Source organism: Aphidius gifuensis, linkage group LG2 (assembly GCF_014905175.1).
Source record: "Aphidius gifuensis isolate YNYX2018 linkage group LG2, ASM1490517v1, whole genome shotgun sequence".
NCBI lineage: Eukaryota > Metazoa > Arthropoda > Insecta > Hymenoptera > Braconidae > Aphidius > Aphidius gifuensis.
The window spans coordinates 9,552,345-9,575,163 of record NC_057789.1 but is presented as its reverse complement, the minus strand read 5'-3'; the positions used below and the strand labels follow the sequence as shown (position 1 = coordinate 9,575,163).

The 22,819-nt window shown below is 26.4% G+C and overlaps 2 protein-coding genes across 2 annotated transcripts; both read left to right on the top strand.

Moving 5' to 3' along the window:
- The first annotated feature begins 2,278 nt into the window (after positions 1 to 2,278).
- Positions 2,279 to 7,179, top strand: LOC122850341. The gene is made up of 5 exons (XM_044149498.1): positions 2,279 to 2,547; positions 5,103 to 5,275; positions 5,352 to 5,785; positions 5,872 to 5,910; positions 5,996 to 7,179. Exons 2-5 carry the CDS (start codon positions 5,122 to 5,124, stop codon positions 7,079 to 7,081), a joined length of 1,713 nt encoding a protein of 570 aa, XP_044005433.1. The 5' UTR covers positions 2,279 to 2,547; positions 5,103 to 5,121; the 3' UTR covers positions 7,082 to 7,179.
- A 2,388-nt stretch (positions 7,180 to 9,567) lies between these two features.
- LOC122850340 lies at positions 9,568 to 11,948 on the top strand. The gene is made up of 5 exons (XM_044149497.1): positions 9,568 to 9,661; positions 9,965 to 10,137; positions 10,210 to 10,658; positions 10,743 to 10,781; positions 10,866 to 11,948. Exons 2-5 carry the CDS (start codon positions 9,984 to 9,986, stop codon positions 11,946 to 11,948), a joined length of 1,725 nt encoding a protein of 574 aa, XP_044005432.1. The 5' UTR covers positions 9,568 to 9,661; positions 9,965 to 9,983.
- The last annotated feature ends 10,871 nt before the right edge of the window (positions 11,949 to 22,819 follow it).

Sequence of the window (22,819 nt, the reverse complement as noted above, 5' to 3'; positions counted from 1 at the left end):
CTCTGTCTTGATAAAAATCGCTAAAATCACTCCTTCGTTACTATTTTTCAACTGTAACATAGAGGATGATAGTGATTGTTATAAACAATTGCTGATATCTAATTAACAAATGATCAGAGCAAATTTTATCAAGAGAGGGTGGCTCTCGGTATCGAAAAGACAATTAATTTGAGCTATAAACAAAGCTTGTCAGTTAAAATTTTAAAGAGTTATGCAAAATATAAAAAAACAGCAATTTTGTTTTTTTGTTTATTAACAATCTTCCAACGACATTAAAAACAATTTTCAACTCGATTATTATAAATTCCGTCATTCCTAATATCCTGGCAAAAAATCACATCCATGATTTGTTCTTAGTTTTCTTATTATTTGACTTTGAAAATTATACGGTGATCGTTATTTGTTATTAATAAATTAACTAACAATTGAAATTACTTTTAGTAAGTTCCCGGTTTTAGTATTTTCATAGACGAATAATTTGGTCCTAATACGATCCTTCTAACTTTATTACTTTACAAGATATGATCATTTTAAAAAAAACGTGTATGAATTCAATACTATAGGCTTCGCCTACGTAAAAGTGTTAGATATAATTTTATCTTTAATAACTCATTTCAATAGAAAAAAAAAACTATCTTGGATAAATTTGAACCCTGGCGGAATGGTACGGCGCGGTAAATTTTGACATTACGTTGAACGTACAATGGACAGAAAATCGTTGTACAAGCATTGTACGGTGTTGTATAAAAAAAGAAAATTGCTCACCGTACAATTATTGTACAGTGAGATTGAGTATGAGCTTGTTGCCTGTACGATGAGCGTACGTTGGAGGCTGAAAAAATGTAAGATATGAGAGGCAACGTAAAGCCCAACGTACGGTGGACGTTCGTGGTTGAACTGTAACACCGCATTGTACAATGGCTTTACCGTGGGCATTGCATTAACCGTACGGTCAATGTACAGTGGCTAATGATTATTCACTCTTGTCGCGTGGTATCAACAACGTACGGTGGCATATACAGTGCCTCCGAGGTTCTCAATCGACCGTTTGGCTGTAATTTAAATTATGATATAATGAAATATTCAATTTCTAATATTTTATTAATATTTTCCTTAGCTACTGCTTTTCCTTGGACATTTTTATATATTGAATAAATAAAATACAAGTATTTTTAATTTAAAAAAAAAAAAATGGCCAACGAAAAGCAGTAGCTAAAAAAAAGATGTAGTGAAGGAAAAGATGTAGCTAAGGAAAAGATGCAGCTAAGGAATTAATGTGACTAAGGAATTATTTCCTTGAAACATAATTCTTTGGCAGCCTCAATTCCTTAGCTACATCTTTTCCTTAGCTACTGCTTTTCCTTGGACATTTGTATTTTTGAAAAATAAATTTACATGTATTTTATATATAAAATAAATAAAAAATATCCAAGGAAAAGCAGTAGCTAAGGAAAAGATGTAGCTAAGGAATTGAGGCTGCCAAAGAATTATGTTTCAAGGAAATAATTCCTTAGTCACATTAATTCCTTAGCTGCATCTTTTCCTTAGCTACTGCTTTTCCTTGGACATTTGTATTTTTTTAAAATAAATTTACATGTATTTTATTTACAAAGTAAATAAAAAATGTCCAAGGAAAAGCGGTAGCTAAGGAAAAGATGTAGCTAAAGAATTAATGTGACTAAGGAATTAATCTTGCCAAAAAATTGTGTTTCAAGGAAATAATTCCTTAGTCACATTAATTCCTTGGCTACATCTTTTCCTTAGCTACTGCTTTTCCTTGGACATTTGTATTTTTTTAAAATAAATTTACATGTATTTTAACACCGTACAATGCTTGTACAACGATTTTCTGTCCATTGTACGTTCAACGTAATGTCAAAATTTACCGCGCCGTAATCGCCACCGTTGTACCGTGCAGAGTTTCGCCAGGGTAAGATGAATAACTATTTCATAAACCTTCTCTAATAATTAAAAAAAAACTTTAAGATAATCGAGTGTTGTTCAAACTCCCTTAAAAAGATTAATAAATACATTAAATGATTATTCAAAGTTGATGTAAATAAAAAAAAACATATAATTACATGGAAAAATGAAAATACATTAACACTCGTAGATCTTCCCACTCTGTCGTTTTTATGTCGATGAAATGTAAAAAATATATATTTTATTAGATTGCGACTGGTGACGAAACAATATTTTTAAAACTACGCATGCGTTATACAAATGTGCGTCTAATGCTATAGAAATATCAGTGTTTTTTGTCTTTTTGAATGCCGCACTACTCACTCACGAATTATTTTTCGATGCATACGCATTAGCTCTGCCATCACTAAAAATTATTAATTAATGACGCACACTTGGTTTCAAAAAAAAGTTTCATCACCTGTTGTAATCCAAGAAAATTATTTTCATATAGTTTCAAAGAGTGCTTCTTATTAACCAAGTCTTGACTGGACTCACTCATCACTTTTACGATAAAGAAATCTATTGTCGCGTCGTCACGTAAATAAATAGCGAAATTTTTTTAGCTATATTTTTATTACTGGGGTAAGTGAAAAATTATTCGATACTTTTAATTTTAAGTTTGTATAAATTTTAAACTACATTGAAATATAAAATGAAATATAAAATTAAAACTGTGTGTAGTCAATATCAATGTCAGTGGCACTCCAAACGTTATCATTATGTTTCCGTGTATATCATTATGACCACGTATCAATAATATATTCGTCAATTAAATAAAAATTGTGAATGTGTTCTTCAATATCAATCTCATTTTAATGATCATGTGACGATTACAGCTTGATTGATATATATAATTTTTTTTCTCGTGATATTGATGACTCAACTGATCACCTTTTTAATATGTCGATACTTCCAAGCCTTGGTTTCTTATCGATAAATATAAAAGGTAAAAACTTAAAATACGTGTCACTAAAAATAAATTAGTAATTTTAGTAATTAAATAAATATTTTATGTTATCGTGGATCTATAAAAAATGTATTTATTTCATGTTCACAATATTTTAAGGGAGTTCGAACGAAAAAATTACAAACAAGAAATGTGGCCTAATAGGCACCTCAATGCTATAGTAAAAATTTATAAAATTTTATGCGGCACCCTGCACTTTTTGTTGCGTTGACGGTCCTGTTTTCCATTAATACATGTACGGTTGTGTGTATCTATATGCCCACAAACGTATTTTGTTATCTCCACTTCTTCACTCTTTGACTTTTTGTTTTTTTTTAAACAATGATTGTTTAACTTTCTAGCAGGGAACTTGAATTTTTTTTTTTTTATAATTTTTTTAAGATTTTGAAGTTTTATCAAGTGAGTTTTTATTTAGGTGGTAAGATAAAAACACCGTGAAAATTCGAGATATGTTTTTTTTTTTTTTAACATTTTTTGTTTTTTACGTTAGCGTACACGTTAGAAGTTGTTGACTTTGAACATTAATAACTATTTTACTAGCGGGAATAGATTTCTGAAATTTTGGCATGAGATAGATAATTATTAGTCTATAATATAACTAGCACTCTGGCAGTTATAGTCTGTCGAAATTGTCGAGTCATTTCTTCGGGTACGCCGTGCCATACCCCTTTGCATGAATTTTTTTCTCATCATGCATCATGGAGGTCTACTTATAAAACTCCGTGGCAATAACAAATAAAAATAAACAAGAGATTGATTGATATAAATTATTAAAAGTAATAACAAAGCTTTCTTTCATTCAAATAATTGATGATTTAGACAATTGTTTTCTTAAATTTTTGCTGATTTCAATTGATTTTTCTGTGGTTAGATGAATCAATATTTAATTAGTGATATTTTTTCTTCAATATTCTAATCAACAGTCCAATAATATATGTTTTGTTTATATTTACAGTGTTTACTCATAAGTCATGATGAGTGCAATGAAGATATATACTGAAAAAATTTAAATTTATCATTATTGTTTTATTGTACCCTGGTGAAAATAATTTGGCGGATTATGTCATAATATGGCATAATATGACATAATCTGACATAATATGACAAAATATGCCATATTCCGACAAAATTAATTTGCCAGAAAATGGCATATTCTGGCATCCAAAAATCATGTAAGAATATGCCATATTCTGACATATTCTGACATATTCCGACAAAATTCATAAGCCAGAAAATGTCATATTCTGGCATCCAAAATTATATAAGAATATAAATAGAATATGTCAGAATATGGCATATTCTGACAACTAAAAAGTTTGTAATGGCAAAATCATTTGATAATAGTTTTTTAGTAAATAATATTTTTTCTCGGTCACGTTGTTTTAAATATGGGACTCTGTTATTAAATTATTATGCAAGAAATTTTTCGAGTGATACCATTTTTTTTACATTTCTTCTTGTACATTGCTTTTCGAAGTTTCTCGCATGTGGTCATATCTCACAACTAGTTCTTATATGTACGATATGGATCCATCATATTCATATCCAAAAAATATGACGATATAATAATACAAAAATTTAAAGAATCAATGTTTCCCGTAATTGTTTGAAAGAAGTAAAAATGAATAATGCGTAAATAGTTATGTTTAATAAATATGAGAAATTCGCCAGATGCCATAAAATGCCATAAAAGTTGCGGCGGATTATGCCATATATTATGACATAATGTGCCATAAATTGCTATAAAAAGTTGGCGGATTATGTCATATTATGGCAAAATATGCCATAAAAAGTTGGTAAATTATGTCATATTATGACATAAAATACCATAAATTGACGTTAAAAAATGGTGCATTATGTCATAATATGACATAATATGGCATAATCCCCAAAAAAAAATCTTGTAAGAAGTTGTCGGAATTTGTCGGAAGTCCAAATAACCTTAGAAATTCCGGCATTTTCCGACAAATTCTGAAAAGTAATAATGACAGAAGATGTCAGATTATGTCATATTATGCCATAATATGTCATAATATGCCATAATTTTCCTGTCATTTGATGGCATATTATGGCATATTACGACATAATCCGCCATATTATTTTCACCAGGGTAAGTATATTTGATCAACAATTTTGACAGTTCAATAATATGTATTGTTTATATTTACAGTATTTACTCATGAGTCAGGATGACTGCAAAGAGAATAGATATTGAGAAAGATCAACAAGTCTCTGCAGATTATGTTGAGGAGAAAATGGATCTCATCAACTCTCTTGATAATGATTCCTTAGCACAAATATTCATGCTGCTGCCTATATATGAGAGAATAGCTATGAATGAAGGTATAATCATCAAAGTATAGATATATTATTTAGCTTGTTGATATTAATGTTTTAAATTTGTTATTTTCTATTTCAGTTTGTTCCAAATGGAAAGAGGCCTGTCAACTAGCTTGGCATGACATTAAAAAATACAAATGTACCAATACAATTGTTCGTAATCATGAAAAATGTATATTAACACAATCATATGTAGAAAAACTATTATTCAATTGTGGTATTTATATAAAAGAATTGTTTCTTTCAAAATTTTGTAACTCAAGTATAATGCCAGTAATTGCTAAATACTGCAAAAATTTAACAGCACTTGAATTTGAAATGATCGAATTTAAAATTTATGATACTGATGACTGTAGTAAAGCATTTAAAGAGTTGAAGCAACTGAAAGTCGTTAACATACATATATCTGGAGAAACATTTCAATTTCAAATGCTGAATAGTCTTCCAAAAGATATAAATGAAATTCATTTATTTTTGGAACTTAATACGGCTTTTAACCAACAATTAGGGTTGGTAAGTAGCTATCGTTAGCTAATAATTATATTTTTCTTGTCATTAATATAAAAGAATACTAACGTTTGAATTTATTTTTTTTTCAGAGCCATTTTCCAAATTATGCTGTATCACCATCACGTTTCGTATGTACTTATTGTTAGCTAATAATTATTTTTATTGTCATTCATAAGAAAGAATATTAACTTTGTTAAATTGATTTTGTTTCAGTCTTTGAGAAAATTTACCAATCTTCGAAGTTTGACAATACGTACTTGCGACATCACCGGCATTATCCAAGAAATATTAAAAAAAACAACACTTGTTTATCTCGATCTCCAAAAATGTAAGACTACAAAAGAGATATTCACATTCAATCAACTTTCAAACTTGGAACATCTCAACATTAAAGACGTGTCTTTCATGGATAGTCAAAGGCAAAATATTCCAAATCCACTCCGTGGTATTTTTAATACATGCAAAAATCTAAAACATCTTGATGCACCAGATTTTGATGTTGATTTAGCTGAAATTAAAATGGAAAACGGGGGGAACTTGAGAAACTTGGTATATCTAAATATTCGCTGGCAAGCTAGTGATGCAATAATCAAAAAAATCATCAAGTATTGCAATAATTTAGAATTCATAAAGATTGATGAATTAAATAGTGAATCTATTATAAAATTAACAAAATTAGAAAACCTCAATTATTTAAAATTTGCGAAGACAAATAATATCAATAATGAAGTAATGGTTGCAGTTTTAAATAATTGTAAAAAACTTAAACATCTAGTACTTCCTCAGGATAATGAAGTGGAGGCATCACTTTTTGATGATTTATCAAACATGCAATATATTGAAAATTTAAATTTGGCATTTAGTTCCAAACTTGGAGATAGTTCTATTATTGCTATTGCTAAAAATTGTAAGCTTTTGAAATGTTTAAATATTGGAGGGTGTGTTATCACTTCGAGTGCTTATATTGCTTTAACGAGCTTGAAAAATTTGAAAGAACTAAATGTTGAAAGGAACAATAATGTCGAAGACAATTTCATTGTCAAATTAAGAGGAATAAAAAGTTTAAATTGTTCTGTATGCCACAAACTTACTGATGCTGGTGTCATTCAATTTATGAAAAATAATCCAGATCTTGAATTTCTTGATATCAGGTTTAACCCACAAATTACAATGAACACGATTATTTCTGCAGAAAAGGCATCTAAAAATCGTACAAATGATACTTTTTTATCTATAAAAACTGTTGAGCCAGATTTTAGAAGAGTCTGCAGAAGATCTCAATGGTTAATTTATCGTTAGAATAGAATTGGAGTATTTTTTCTCAGCAGGTACATCTTGTATCTTTTCTACATTTTTACAAAAAAATCATATTTAAAATAATCAAAGCTAAAACATAATCATTACGAAGCTGTTGTATTATTATTTTTGCTGATTAACTGCAGTTCTATATTTGTTGATTTTTTTTTTCAAACAAAAAGATATCGTTATGAAAAATTAGATTTAAAAAAAAGTTTAAGAGATGATGAGTTGTTGAGATTATTAAATAATCTTGTGACATAATGAGTCTAATTATAATATCAATATATATGACATTGATAATTATATGCCAAATAAATAACAATAAATTGACAAGTCTAGATAAATTAATAAAGTTGCAATTAATTAAATAAGACTCAAATTAAAAAAAAAAAATTTCTTTTTATTTCCATATTGTTTTTTGGGCCAAAAAATTTTTAAATAAAAAATAATTTTGTATATCTAATTACATTTTGATTGATATTTTTTTTTCTTCTTTTTTTTTTTTTTTTTCACATTGTAAATTTACATATATAAAAAATTCTATCTTCGTCGTTACAGTTATTAATAATACATTTATACGAATGTGAGATTGGCGGGAAACACGAATGAAAAGGTAAAAACTTTTTTGATCCAGAGCTTGAAAGAGTCTGCATTAAGTCTCAATCAATTTTCAATCAAACAGGTCTTGATAGCATCTTTCACATTTTTACAAACAAATTTTCGAAGAAAAATTAACAAATTAATTTGAAAAAAAAAAATTAGAGACTAGTAATTAAATTAATAAATTTTAAAAGTAAATTTTCATTAGATAAAATCTTAATTATTTATAAATATTAATCAAAATAATTTTTTATATTTTTTAAATTACTGAAATAATAATATTTAAATTTTGGAGTAAATAAATAAAACATTTTTTTATAAACATAAAAAAAATTTATAATAATAAGGAATATATTTTAATTATAATTTCTAAGTACATTTTTTTTCTATCTTAATATATATTTTTGTTTATAAAAATAGTGTTAGCTTAAAATATTTTTATTCATTGAAATTTTATTTTATATAAAGTACGTTAGTTTTTATTAAAATATATAATAAAAATAATAATAAAATCAATGTCTATTGTCTTCATACCAATTCTTATATACCACATTGTTATTACATCACCAATACTTGGAATAATATTTAAAAATTGCATGATATTAATTTCGATGACATAAAAAAAAAACGATATAAATTTTAATAATTTTTTTTTTTCAATTATCTCCTCACTTATTTCAATATAATTATTAATTAATGAATATTAAATTAGATATACAATGATTATTAATAATTTAATTAAAAGCATCGAGCTTTTAAATAATTATTTTTTGCCGACAGATCTGATGATTATTTATTTTATTTTTTTAACTCTTTTTTCAAGTTTATCCAAGGTTTCTATGGATTTTTCAGTCTTCTTTCTGAATTTATTCGCTTTGTAGATCACCAAACAAAAAGTGATAGATTTATATATCCAATAAATGACTTCTGGCAGGAAAAACAAACATACTTTAAGTGAATATGTGCCATATTCTGTTAAGCAGTATACTGCTATAAAAGCTATAACTATGATTAATAAAAAAATTATTTGATATATCCATGGATAATTTTGATATAATCGATATAATGGATTAAACAAAAAACCCATTGTTTTTTCGAAATAATTACTTTTTTGTATCTCTTCCATTTTTTGATAAATTTCATCTTTTTTATTTTTAATTAAAATCTTACTATTATCTGGTGTTTTCTCATAAAGATAATCATGTTCTTCAATTAATGTGTCAAGCTCGTTTGATTTACTTTGATGGATCAGGAACTTCAGTGGGCCAATTTCCATCATTTTCGTATCGATTTCTTTTGAATAACATTGTGATTCTCCACTTGGTGGTCGATAGAGTTTATTTGATTTTTTATTAGTCATTTTTATCCTCATTTATTACTGGTAAATGTTTTTTTTTTTTTTAATTTAATTTTTTATATTATATTATTGTTACTTTTTAGTCAGCAACAAGACTGAACCACACAATTTTTTACTAATGTATATATTTATTTACTATCGAGTATTAAGTCTCTGGAACTGAAAAATTAATACGTCCAAATCAACCGGAGGTTACAGCGAGACTGAAGCGCGGTCACGGGGGTCCATGAATTTTAATGAGGCCGGGGATTTGATTTTTAGAACATTCCAGATTATTTCAGATGAGAGAAAAAGAGGCAGCTGCGAAGTTGTGTTTGAAAGACAGAGCGAAACATATGATCATTGCCGCCTAAAATTATCTCACGTCAAGTTAGATATTAATAAATTTTTAATTGGTTGGTCAACGGAATATTTGAATATGGAATGGCCAATCAATAATCTAAATATGGCGCTTTCGATAAAAGAGCGAACTTAATACCAACAATCGGTATATTCATCTCCATCTCACTCTCATCAAAACTGATCAAAACAAAAATAAACAATAACAACAATATAAAAAAAAAGATTATTATTAAAAGTAATAACGAAGCTTTTTTCTTTCATTCAAATAACTTACGATTCAGGTAATTGTTTCCTTAAATTTTTGCTGATTTTAATTGATTTTTTTGTGATCAGATAAATCAATATTTAAATAGTGATAGAAAACACTGCAAAACACGTGTTTATAGGTTATTTTTTCTTTAATATTTAAATCAACAATTTCTTTATTTATAATCAAACAAAATATATATCTATTTTTAACTATGTTCATTTGATTATTAAATTATTTGACATAAAAAATTTAAATTTATCATTATTGTTTTATTGTAGGTATATTTGATCAATAATTTTGACAGTTCAATAATATGTATTGTTTATATTTACAGTATTTACTCATGAGTCAGGATGACTGCAAAGAGAATAGATATTGAGAAAGATCAACAAGTCTCTGCAGATGATGTTGAGGAGAAAATGGATCTCATCAACTCTCTTGATAATGATTCATTAGCACAAATATTCATGCTGCTGCCAATATCTGAGAGAATAATTATGGATGAAGGTATAATCATTGAAATATATATTATTTAGTTTGTTGATATTAATGTTTAAAATTTAACATTTTCTATTCCAGTTTGTTCCAAATGGAAAGAGGCCTGTCAACTAGCTTGGCATGACATTAAAAAATACAAATGTACCAATACAATTGTTCGTAGTTATGAAAAATGTATTTTAACACAATCATACGTAGAAAAAATATTATTCAATTGTGGTATTTATTTAAAAGAATTAATTCTTTCAAAAGTTTGTAACTCAAGTATCATGCTAGTAATTGCTGAACACTGCAAAAATTTAACAAAACTTGAATTTGAAATTGACGTAAATAAAGATGATTGTTATACTGATCGCTTTGTTGAAGCATTCACACAGTTGAAGCAATTGAAAGTCGTTAAAATACATGTAGCTGGAGATAAATTTGAATGTCAAATGCTGAATAGTCTTCCAAACGATATAAATGAATTTCATTTATTTTTTCCTCATGAATCGGCAGAAGTAATAAGTATAAAAGGCGTATGTATGGTGGTAAGTAGCTATCGTTAGCCAATAATTATATTTTTGTGTCATTAATATAAAAATATACAAACGTTTGAATTTATTTTCTTTCAGGTTTATTCTTCAACTCATTATGTATCACCATCACTTTTCGTAAGTACTTATTGTTAGTCCATAATTATTTTTATTGTCATTTATAAGAAAGAATACTAACTTGTTAAATTAATTTCGTTTTAGTCTTTGAGAAAATTTACCAATCTTCGAAGTTTGACAATACGTTCTTACAACATCACCGGCATTATCCAAGAAATATCAAAAAAAACAACACTTGTTTATCTCGATCTCCAAAACTGTCTAGCTGTAAATGAGATTTTTACATTCAATCAACTTTCAAACTTGGAATATCTCAACATTAAGGACGTGTCCTTCATGGATAGTCAATTACAAAATATTCCAAATCCACTCAGTGGTATTTTCAATACATGCAAAAATCTAAAACATCTTGATGCCCCAGGTTTTGATGTTGATCTAGCTGAAATTGAGATAGAAAACTGGGTAAACTTGCAAAATTTCGTATACTTAAATATTCGCTGGCAAGCTAGTGACGCAATAATTAAAAAAATCATCAAGTATTGCAATAATTTAGAATTCATAAAGATTGATGAATTAAATAGTGAATCTACTATAAAGTTAACAAAATTAGAAAATCTTAATTATTTAAAATTTGGGTTCACAAATCATATCAATGAAGAAGTAATGGTTGCAATCTTAAATAATTGTAAAAAACTTAAACATCTGGTAATTCACGGGTCTAATATAGTGGAGGCATCAATTTTTGATGATTTATCAAAGTTGCAATATATTGAAAATTTAAATTTGGCATTTAGTTCTAAACTTGGAGATAGTGCTATGATTGCTATTGCTGAAAATTGTAGGCTATTGAAATGTTTGAATATTGAAAATTGTTCCATCACTTCAACTGGTTATATTGCTTTAACGAGTTTAAAAAATTTGAAAAAACTCAATGTTGGATCGAATGATAATGTTGAAGACAATTTTATTGTCAAATTAAGGGGAATAAAAAGTTTAAATTGTTCTGTATGCAACAAACTTACTGATGCTGGTGTCATTCAATTTATAAAAAATAATCCAGATCTTGAATTTCTTGATATCAGCAACGCAAATGTTACAATAAACACAATTATTGCTGCAGAAGTGGCAGTTAAAAATCGTATTAATGATACTTTTTTAGCTATAAAAACTCGTGATTTAGATCTTAAAAAAGCCTGCATTGAATCTCAATGGTTAATTCATCGTTAGAATGAAACAGAATGGAATTTGAGTATTTTTTTCCTCATCTTGTATTTTTTCTACAATTCTACAAAAGAAACATATTTAAAATAATAAAAATTAAAAAAAAAAAATCATTATAAAGCTGTTGTATTATTATTTTTGCTAGTTAACTGTTCCATATTTGTTGAATTTTTTTAAACCAAAAGATGTAATTATGGAAAATTAGATTTAAAAGGAATGCAATTAATTAAATATGACACAAATTTAAAAAAAAATTTTTTTTTTATTCTCATATTGTTTTTTTGAGCCAAAAAATTGATAAATAAAAAATAATTTTGTATACCTAATTACATTTTTATTGATAATTTTTTTTTTTCGTTTTTTTTTTTTTTTAACATTGTAAATTTACATAAGTATAAAAGATATAAAAAAAATTTATCTTCGTCGTTACAGTTATCATTAATACATAAAAAAAAAAAAAATTTCATAAAACATGTTTCGAATCTTTTGTAGCTTAAGAAGAGGGTAGCTATTTAACATATGGTTTTGATAAAAAAAAATAACATTCTTGCAATTTAGAATATGAAGACAATTTTTCTATTTCCAGTTCTTGAATGTTGTTGTTGTTGTTTTTGTTGAACATCAAGCCAGGTACCTGTAAAATACAAACAAGTTATTATTGAATTATTACAAATACATGTGAAAAAATATTGAAATAACAATTATATTTTTAAATGACTCACCTCAATGATTTTATTGATGATTATATAAAAAAATTATCATAATTTTTAACTACTGATATCAGTCATTGACACATGTGGCTTTTGATTCAATCGAATCAATGATTTTAAACATTCCATTGCATTATTAAGTTCTGATGAATTTTTTTGACGATTATCATAACAAAATTCAATTATTTTAATAATATTTTGTGTTCCATCATTTAATAATTTCAAGTTAGCTTGACAATAATTATTTTTATAATAATAATTTGAATAATGTGATTGAATTAATTTTTTTGAATTTTCTAAAATTAAAAAAAAATCTTTTTTGGTAAATTTAATTTTGGTAAATCATCATCAATTCAAGTGACCAATTATTTTTACAAGCTATATATTCAGATGTAAAATTATAATGTCTCAAAAGATGTGCTTGTCGTTGATCACGTTGATTTTCAAAACAACTTGGTCCATAATTATCATATATTTGTTCATTTTTTTAAATTGCTATCACATTTTTAACAACAAAACCATTAGTAAATATTTTTGTTATTATTCGAAAACAGCTATAATTTGTAAATGCAAGTGATATTATTGTATAAAAAATTGACATTTCTTCTCCAACTGCTAAAAAAATATATATTATGGTTTGAAATTCTTTTAATTCGAGAAAATAAAAATATAAAAAAACAGGATTGTGCAGAAATAACAATAAAAAAACAAATACATTAGAAAATTTTTTTTAATGATTAAAGTGTTGATAGTATACATTTGAAAATTGAAATACCAGAAAAAAAAAAACATTTTGTTAAATTATTAAATTGTTGTTTATGTATTATTATGATCATGGGCCTTATTTATTGATTTTTTTTTTTAAATTTCATATTAAATTATGATTAAATACTAAAAATTTGTTATTGAAAAAAAATAACTAAATAAACAAATTTTTACTGTAATTTTGAAAAAAAAACAAATAAATGTTTACGTGGAATAATATGAATTGTTCATTATAATGCAAAAACTGTTGTATATTAATTAATTTTTATGTGCAAGATAACAAATTTTAATTTGCAGCATAAAATTTTCACAACTGTAAAACTTGAAAACAAATAAACAAATTTTATTGATGAATAGTTAATTTATGTAATTTTTTTTAAATGAATATTAAATGAAATAAAAAGATATTTAATTTTCAATTATTTTCAATGCTTTTGTTTAGATAATCTGGGTATTTTTAATTTAAAAATTATTTATTTTTTTTTTTGTTTTAAACAAGTGTTCCTAATTGAGAATGGGATAAGAATATTATCTTATTCTGTTTTATCTTTAGTAGTTTTTCAAGACATGATACGGCTTGATGGACTTTCCATGAATTTTTTGGTTGTTTTTTAAAAAAAAATTTAACAAGTTCTATTGCATTTTCGATATTATTATCTAACTTAAGAAATTTTTGAGCTACGTTGACAGTTACAGCAACATTATATTCAATCTCCAAGCCTTGGTTGTATTCAAAAAGTGTATTTTCTTTTGTAGATTCAACTAAAAAGTCTGTTTCTTTACATGTACTTTGAAGAAGTACGCTCATATCATCATATTTTTTGAAATCACCAAATGGTGGTAGGTAATCAAAGCATTTAACAGGCCAATCCTTTTCACAGACCTCGCAGTTGCACACGAAATCATATATTTTATCCAATTGTTTACGTCGTTCATTACAATCCATTAAATAATATGGTGTCCCATAGTTATCATAAATTTGTTCATCTTTTTTAATTGGGATAAGGCTCTTAGCAATCACATAATCACCATGCCATATTCTTGTTATTGATGCCATACAAGAATGGTTAAAAAAATGGAATACAGGATCCATTGATTGGAAAACTTGTTGATTTGTTTCATCTTTGAGGATTCCCAGTGGGTGAACTGAATTTAATTCGGATATTTTTGTCAATCTATATAATAATTTAGTTAAAAATACAAAATTTTCTTCATCTTTTAATATATTCAAAGTATTATCCTCGTTATTTATACTAATTAGATTTGTTTCACAAGCAAGATAATAAGCTGTTAATATATTATTTCCTATTAAAAAATTTTTTCTCGTCATGCTCATATACTTATTGACTGGCAGGCTGAGAATACTTGCATAATTTGAAAATAAAAATTTGCCATCTGTACATCCACGTTCCAATGATTCTGGTTCGGCTTCAATTCTATCAAAAATTGTTTTTAAGTTATGAAGAGACGAGTTTGATTCTTTAAAGGCTTTTATTAATAATCGAAACTCAAAAAGGCAAGGATAACTGAATTTATTGATAAAAAATGTTTCAATAATTGGACATTCATAATCATGAAATTCACGCATTGCTTTGTCTGCACAACAACGTGAACAAAATATAACTCTTGTGCATTTTTCACATGGTATACTTGACCATGTTTGTTTACAACAATACCAACAAAAATTGTATTTTTTTGATGATAATAAAACTGGTACATATGGTTTTTGTACTAACAATGTTTCACCTGGTTCAATGTCTCGTGTTGCCACAATATGTCTTCCATAATTTTCATCATCATATTTAATTGTAATTGCATCAGATGCACCAGGAATATCTGGATTTTCATTTTTTAATTTTACCATTGATTGATCTTCATAATGTGATATATTGAAGACCATTGGATTAAATGTGGTTTGATTTTCTTGTTCATCAATAAGAACATTCATCTCGTGACGTAAATGCTCATCCATATATTTTACATATTTTCGAGCATTTAAAAATGTACTTTCAATTAGAGATTGTTCTTGTTTTGTTATTTGATAACATTTTGCTTGGCGAAGATACAATTCTGGTTTCAAGTTATTAGGACAACCATGAGTCATTAATGCATTCTCAATATCTTTTAGACACTCATCAATTAATTTTGCCTTAAGAGTAATTTTACTTCTAAAATCAAATGACAATGCCAGTTCTTTACTACCTGGTGGTGCATAGGCTATACCTTCCGTAATTGCAATGAATACCTTATCAAGATTTTTCTCATTACTTGCATCTGTTCTCAGTTTAAGTGAATACTCTTCTGATTTCAATGACTTTGGAATGTGAATGTTACAAGCTTCATCACTTTCGCATATTATATCTAAAATATACTTAATATGTTCATCATCGTTTTCAAATACTTTGGGCTTGCGTTCATACGTATCTCTGATGAACCATTGATACAAGTGGTATGGATCAGCTAAAAGAAAAATATAAATTACTGATTCAACTATTTCAATAAAAAAAAATATGAATAAACTAATATTACCCGGGATAAAAAATTTGTGTATTACAGAATATAATAATATAATAAAAATTATATTCAGTAATACTAAAAAAAACATTAACATTAACTATAAATTGACAATCTTATATATGATCGTGGGATTGAACCTACGAACAACGGATTAATATTCCAAACGGCTTGAGGACAGGGAGGCCGAATTTTATCCGTACAACTTGTAGGACTACAGAAAACAAAAAGCCTCCAACGGCATTGAAATGAAAAAAGTGTTAAGATTTTTTCTTATGAAGAACAGTTTTCATGTATGAAACATCACCAATAAATGATACTGCAATTGATAATATTGATTATTTAAAAAACAATGGCTTATTACTGGTAATAATGAAAAGAAAATCTAAACAATAAAAAAAAATAATAGAAATGGAAATAAAATTGTTTTTTCTCTTAAAGTATTAATCAAAAAAATAACAATAAATTATTTATTTTTTTATATTTACAAATAAATTTTTATTCTAGGAATCATCATCTTGTTAGGAGTTGATGCATGAAATTTGGATAAACATGCTAATTTTGAATAAATATGATACAAAATTATATTTAATTTCAAAAGGTTTTTTTACATCATCTTATGATTATTTAACTAAAATGGACAATTATTATTGTCACTTTGTAATGGATAAAGTGGTACATATCTTTGATAAACCCTAAAGAAAATGGAATGATTCATGGAAAGTTAAAGAAATGGCTGCATATGGAAATTTTATATTGTTGACATTAAACAGGCAAAGTACAATTTGAAAAAAAAAAAAAAACGAAACCATAAAAGTTTTATAATAAAACAAAAATTATGGTAAAAGGTGGCAAAGCTGGACCAGATGGTGGTCATGTTATTTTTGGGGTACAATAATCAACAATTTACAAATTAAAAAAAAAAGATATCAAAAAACATTTTTATATTTAAACGTATCAAGAGATGTTACTGATCTCAGTCATGTAATGAATTTATAATAAAAGCTGAAGATGGTATAGCTGGACAAAACAAAGATTATTTTGGTAAAAATGCTGATCATGCTGTTATTAAAGTACCAATGGGTGCAATTGTAAGAGACATTGATAGTAATGTTTTGGCTGATTTGGATGAAGAACAAATGATATTTATTGAAGCACGTGGTGGTGCTGGTGGATATGGTAATGTTTTTTTTTTGACCTGACACACAGCAGTCACCAAAAATTGCTGAATATGAAGCAATTGGTGAGAATAGATGATATGTTCTTGAAGTTAAAAATATAGCACATGTTGGACTTGTAAGTTAAAGGATTATTGTCTTTATGAAAGGCCACCTTTTTTTTTTAATAATTAAATAATTTTATTGTCAATAAATTGGTCTACTAAATGCTGGAAAAAATAAACTACTAATATCAATCACTTGAGCAAGACCAAAAATTGCTTCTTATCCATTTACAACTCTTACACCTTATTTAGGAATGGTTTTGTATGATGATTATGAACAAAAATAAAATATATATTATTTAAATATTTTAATAATTTATTTTTTTATGTATTTAATGGTACTTTTATAGTTCCTGATTTTGCTGGTTTTATTGAGGATTCACATAAAAATCGTGGTCTTGCGGAAAAGCATTTTCAAAACTTGATGTTTTTTTATTAAGATTTGACCAGGATCGGATATCATATCCGTCAAACCTGACCAGATTTCCACTCGGGCAATTAATTTTTAAAGGAGTATGGAAAAACAATATAGAATTTTTTATCCCGGGGGCCGGGAATATTATATAATTATATAAAATAAAGGCTTACGCTTACCTCTTTCAGCCATTTTTTCAATTGAACAATTCACAAAATTATTATTATTGTGTCTTATTATGTTTTTGCACTCAAATAATTTTTTTAACAATACAGCTTGTAAAATGTAAATCACAAAAAAAAAAAAATTATCTCAGAAAATGTCTACAACCAAACTGTGACTTTAGAATTTCACTGAATTTTATTATTTCACTTCACAACAGTTTTTCTCACAAATATTTTATGTACTGCTTAATTATTGATTATTAATGATTAATTATCAACAATTGAGTATTTTATTGCACTGAAATAATTTTTGTTCACAACACAGCTTGTAAACAATAAATAACAAAAAAAAGAAACAGATATTCTCAGGCAATGTCTACAACCAGACTGTGACTTTATTCACAAATAAAATTAAAATAAAATTCAGACGAGGTAAAATTTTACTAATTTTTAATATTATGATTATTATCCTGAAGAAATAATACAAATGAAAAATATTATTTTGAGGAAAAAAATTTACTAAAATGTTTACTTGAATAGCCTTATCATTTATTTTCTATTTTTATTCGTAAACAAATGAGAAAATTTTATATTTTAAAAATATTGAAAAAATGTAAATTAATATATTGTTATTATGCAAATGAATTTTTGATTTAAATCTTTGAGTATTTTTCATGCATTAAAATAGTTTGTAAATAAATATTCCCGTAATTTAAATTTTAATTGAATTTTTAAACTTTTTAAATAAAATAAATAATAATTGGTATTTGCCGAATTAATTTAATAATTTTCTTTTGCGTTAAAATCAAGATAATAATTAGAGTGCCAAAGTTGCAACTTTAACACACAAGCGTATATGTATGTTGGCGATTATTTTTTAAATTCCCAATTTAAACTTTGATTATTTTTTATAAATGTACTTTTTAGAATGACAAAATTAATGAAAAAAAAACTGATTTATTTTCTCAGTAAAGTAAAAAGATTTTAGACAAGTGAGGGTGCTAATATTTTTTTCAAATCAAAATTAGGTGAACTCAAACAGTCAAATGACCTTGGAACTTCTAATCAGCCTTAATATTTATTTTTTTTTTTCTTGCCAATTTTTCAATTATGAGATTTGTATGGTTTTAGTATCACTTATGTAGAACGTACAACAAAAGAATTAAGATTCATAATATAAAACTGTCAGTTTTATCATGTCTTATATGACATAACACGGATTCATGAACTTCAAATGAATTTGTGACTAATTTTTAATATTATGATTATTAATCTGAAGAAATAATACAAATGAAAAATATTATTTTCATAAAATAAATTTACTAAAATGTTTACTTGAAAAGCCAAATCTTATTATTTTCTTGTATAATGAGAAAATTTTATATTTTTCATTTTAAATATGTTGAAAAAATGTTAAATCTAATAAAATCAATAAATTGAATATATTGTTTACATTTAATTGGCCTGCAATCATTTTTACAAGCTCCACAGTTAAATTCAAAATGACCATGCCGTACTATTGTTATTGATGTCATACAAGAATGATTAAAAAAATTAAATACAGGATCTATTGCATGATAAGAATATTTGTTCCTCTTTTTCATTTTGAAGGCTTACTGGAAATCGATGACCATTTACATCAGATACTTGTGTTAATTTTAATAATAAATGATTTTAGAAAAAGTAATAAGCTGTCAAGATATAATTTGCCAAAAAATCGCTTGCTTTCTCTTTTCTCAAACTATTGCATATACTTTGAAAATATAATTTTTCATCTTCTTGCAGAGCAATTTTACGTTCCATTGAATCTCGTAATTAAATTTCCATATTTTTAACACATTCTCGTGCATTTAAAAATGTATTTTCAATTAAAGATTGATATTTTTTTGTGATTTGATAATATGTTGCTTTGCGAAAATACAATTCTGGTTTCACGTGATCCGGACAATTATGAGTGATTAATGAATTATCAATATCTTTGAGACAATAACTAAGTAATTTTGACTTGAAAAGACTTCTAGTTCTAAGATTGAATGCCAATAACAATTCTTTACTATCTGGTGGTGCATAAGCTATACTTTTAGTACAAATATTGAATGCTTTATCCAAAATAGGTTTATAATGCCTTGAATTATCAAAATCAAGCATTTATTCCATCCTGAGTTTTGATGCAGCATCAGCGGATTTACAGATAATTTTTGGCTCAGGAATAAGGTCATGTGTTTCTTCTATTTTGCACAATTACTCCAAAATGACCTTGATAAGTTCAGCTTTATTTTCGATTACCTTGTTTGCATCACTCTCATCTCCTATTATTAAAAAGACACTCGACCGCATTTTTATTCGTAATCTGATTGGTTTAAATTCTTAGCACTTGTTCATAATTATACCCTTATAATTATACCCCCATAATTATTTGTTCATAATTGTTTTCTCTCTCAGCCAATTGACACGTTGATACATGTTGTGTGGCAGCTACGTTTGTTTATTTTCGGCAATTGATTTATTTGGGTTATAAAAAAGAAAAATAAGAAAAGTTTAGTATTTACATATTATATTGTATTTATTATTAAAAATATTTATTATTTTTGAAATATAATATTTAGTTAGATGGATAATTATTCAATTTATAAAAGAATATATATTGTTAATAAGATGAATATATCATGTCCATGAATTTACTTTACTTACAAATTACTAAGTATCAATAAATGGCACGCTTGTTGAGAAAATATAAAATAATTTTTTAAGCTAGGTACTTGGATATCATAGGGTAAAAATAATAATTGTTTCATAAAAATCATTTGAAAAAGTATATATATTTCTTAATTTTGTTTTGCAAAAATATCAGCATTGACATTAGACCTTTGATGAATCCAAGTATATAGACAATATGAGTAATAATAAGAATGATCTTTTACAATAAACTTCGCGTTGTCTTAAACTTGGTATTGTATTTTGTATGTGTTTTTAAGAATAATGAAATTACACGTAAAACAGAGAGAAGTATATCATAAATTTAAATACCTATATCTACCAAACACGTAACCATTGAGATTTATTTATTAACTTAAAAGCTTTAGCTGCTGATAAAAATGTAGTTAAGTGTAAAATAGTACCATTTGCACGATTTTGAGTTGCCTGATCAGCAGCAATAAACAAATCAATTGTAATATTATATATAAACTCGGCATGAAGCTTTTGAAGATCTGGGTTATTTTTTATAACTTGAAGGATACCAGTATCAGTAAGATTTTCGCAACAAGTACAATACAATTCTTTTAATCCTTTTAACTTGATAATGAAGTTGTCCGTAATTGCGTCAAGAAAGCATACGTGAAGTACTTGTAAGTTTTCTAAATTTGTTAAAGCATCCAAAGCTGTTTCCGTAATAGTTAAGACATGGGAGATATTTAAATATTTTAGGTTTTTACAATTATTAGCAATAGCAATAATTGTACTATCTTCAAGATTATTTGTATACATCAAGTTTAGATGTTCAAGATATTGCAATTTGGATAACTCATCAAGAACAGATGGAGAAGAAAGTGGTTCACCATTAATAGATGGTACTATAGAGCAATTCTTCAGTTCTAAACGTTTAAGTTTTTTACAATTGTTTGAAATTGCGGTTATTGATTCCTCTTTTATTTGAAAGCGACCATTTAATATTAAACATTCGAGATTTCTTAACGTTGTTAAAATTTCGAGAGCAGAGTGGGAAGTATAACGTATCTCCAAATGTTCCAAATTCTTGCAATATTTGACAATTTTATTGGCTAAGTCAGGCGTTATATGACAGTGGATATTAAGATGTTGTAAATTTTGTGACTTTATCAGTTTGTTGAAAAAAATTTCAGTCATATCATAGGGACCATAGTTCATATTAAGATGTCTTAAATTTTTACATGTACAAAAAATAAGTTTGAGTACTTTGCTAGTGAGGTCCTTTGTAACTTCTTCATTTGTCCAGCAATGTACAGTTATAAATAGGTTGATATTTTCCAAATTAACAAGTTTATCAAATAGATTAAAACCATCGTGTATATGATATAGTTCAATGTCAAGATGAACAAGTGTTTTTTTTTCTGCTATTTCTTGAAACATCATGTTGTCCAAGTAAGAGCCACGTACTGTCAACTTTTGAAGATTATTGAATTTTTTAAAAATCTAAAATTGAAAGGAATTTATTTAAATAATGCTTATTCATTTATTTAATAGTATTGTTTGTCACTGGTGATACACAAACAACTAGTTGATATTTAATAACAACTTACCATAGAATCTGTTTCTTTTCTACGATACCTAAATCGAAAATATAAATAAATTTCATTAATTTCTTCGGGAAGACTTTTGACTATTTTAAAGAGATTAAATGTTTTATTAAAGTATTCATTATCTAATTTTAATTTAATGTATTTCAATTTATCCAACAGTGTAAATGCTTGAACAAAGTGATCAGCATTACATGTTAATGGATTGTCGTCAAATTCAAATTCAAGCCTTGTTAAATTTTTACAGTGATCACCAACAAATGGCATAATGCTTGAGTGAGAAATATTTGAAAGAGTCAATTCTTTCAAATAAAAACCACATATTAATAATATTTTCTCGAGGTATGATTGTGTCAACAGACGGTTATCATAAGAACGTCCAATTGATGTTTCACATTTGTACTTTTTAATGTTACACCAAGCTAGTGAAGCTGCCTCTTTCCATTTTGTACAAACTAGAATAAAACGTACGAGTTGATTAAAAAACTATTAATAGAAGCACTGTTATTTTAGTGATATAAGAAGAAAGTTTGTTTTGATAATAATAATATATATTATATACCTTTTTCTATGTCTATCATTTCTGATATAGGTAGCAGCATAAAAATTTGTGCTAAAGAGTCATAATCCAGTGAATTGATGTCAACTTTTTGGTAATTGTCAGCCTCATCAGAGGTTTGTGGATCTTCTCCAACACATATTTTTCTTACACTCATCATTAGTAATTACTAAAAACGCTGTCGTCAATGTCTTTGGGAACCTCAGATCCTTCGATTACAGAAAAATATGTTGTTAAATGTCGTTTTTTCTTTT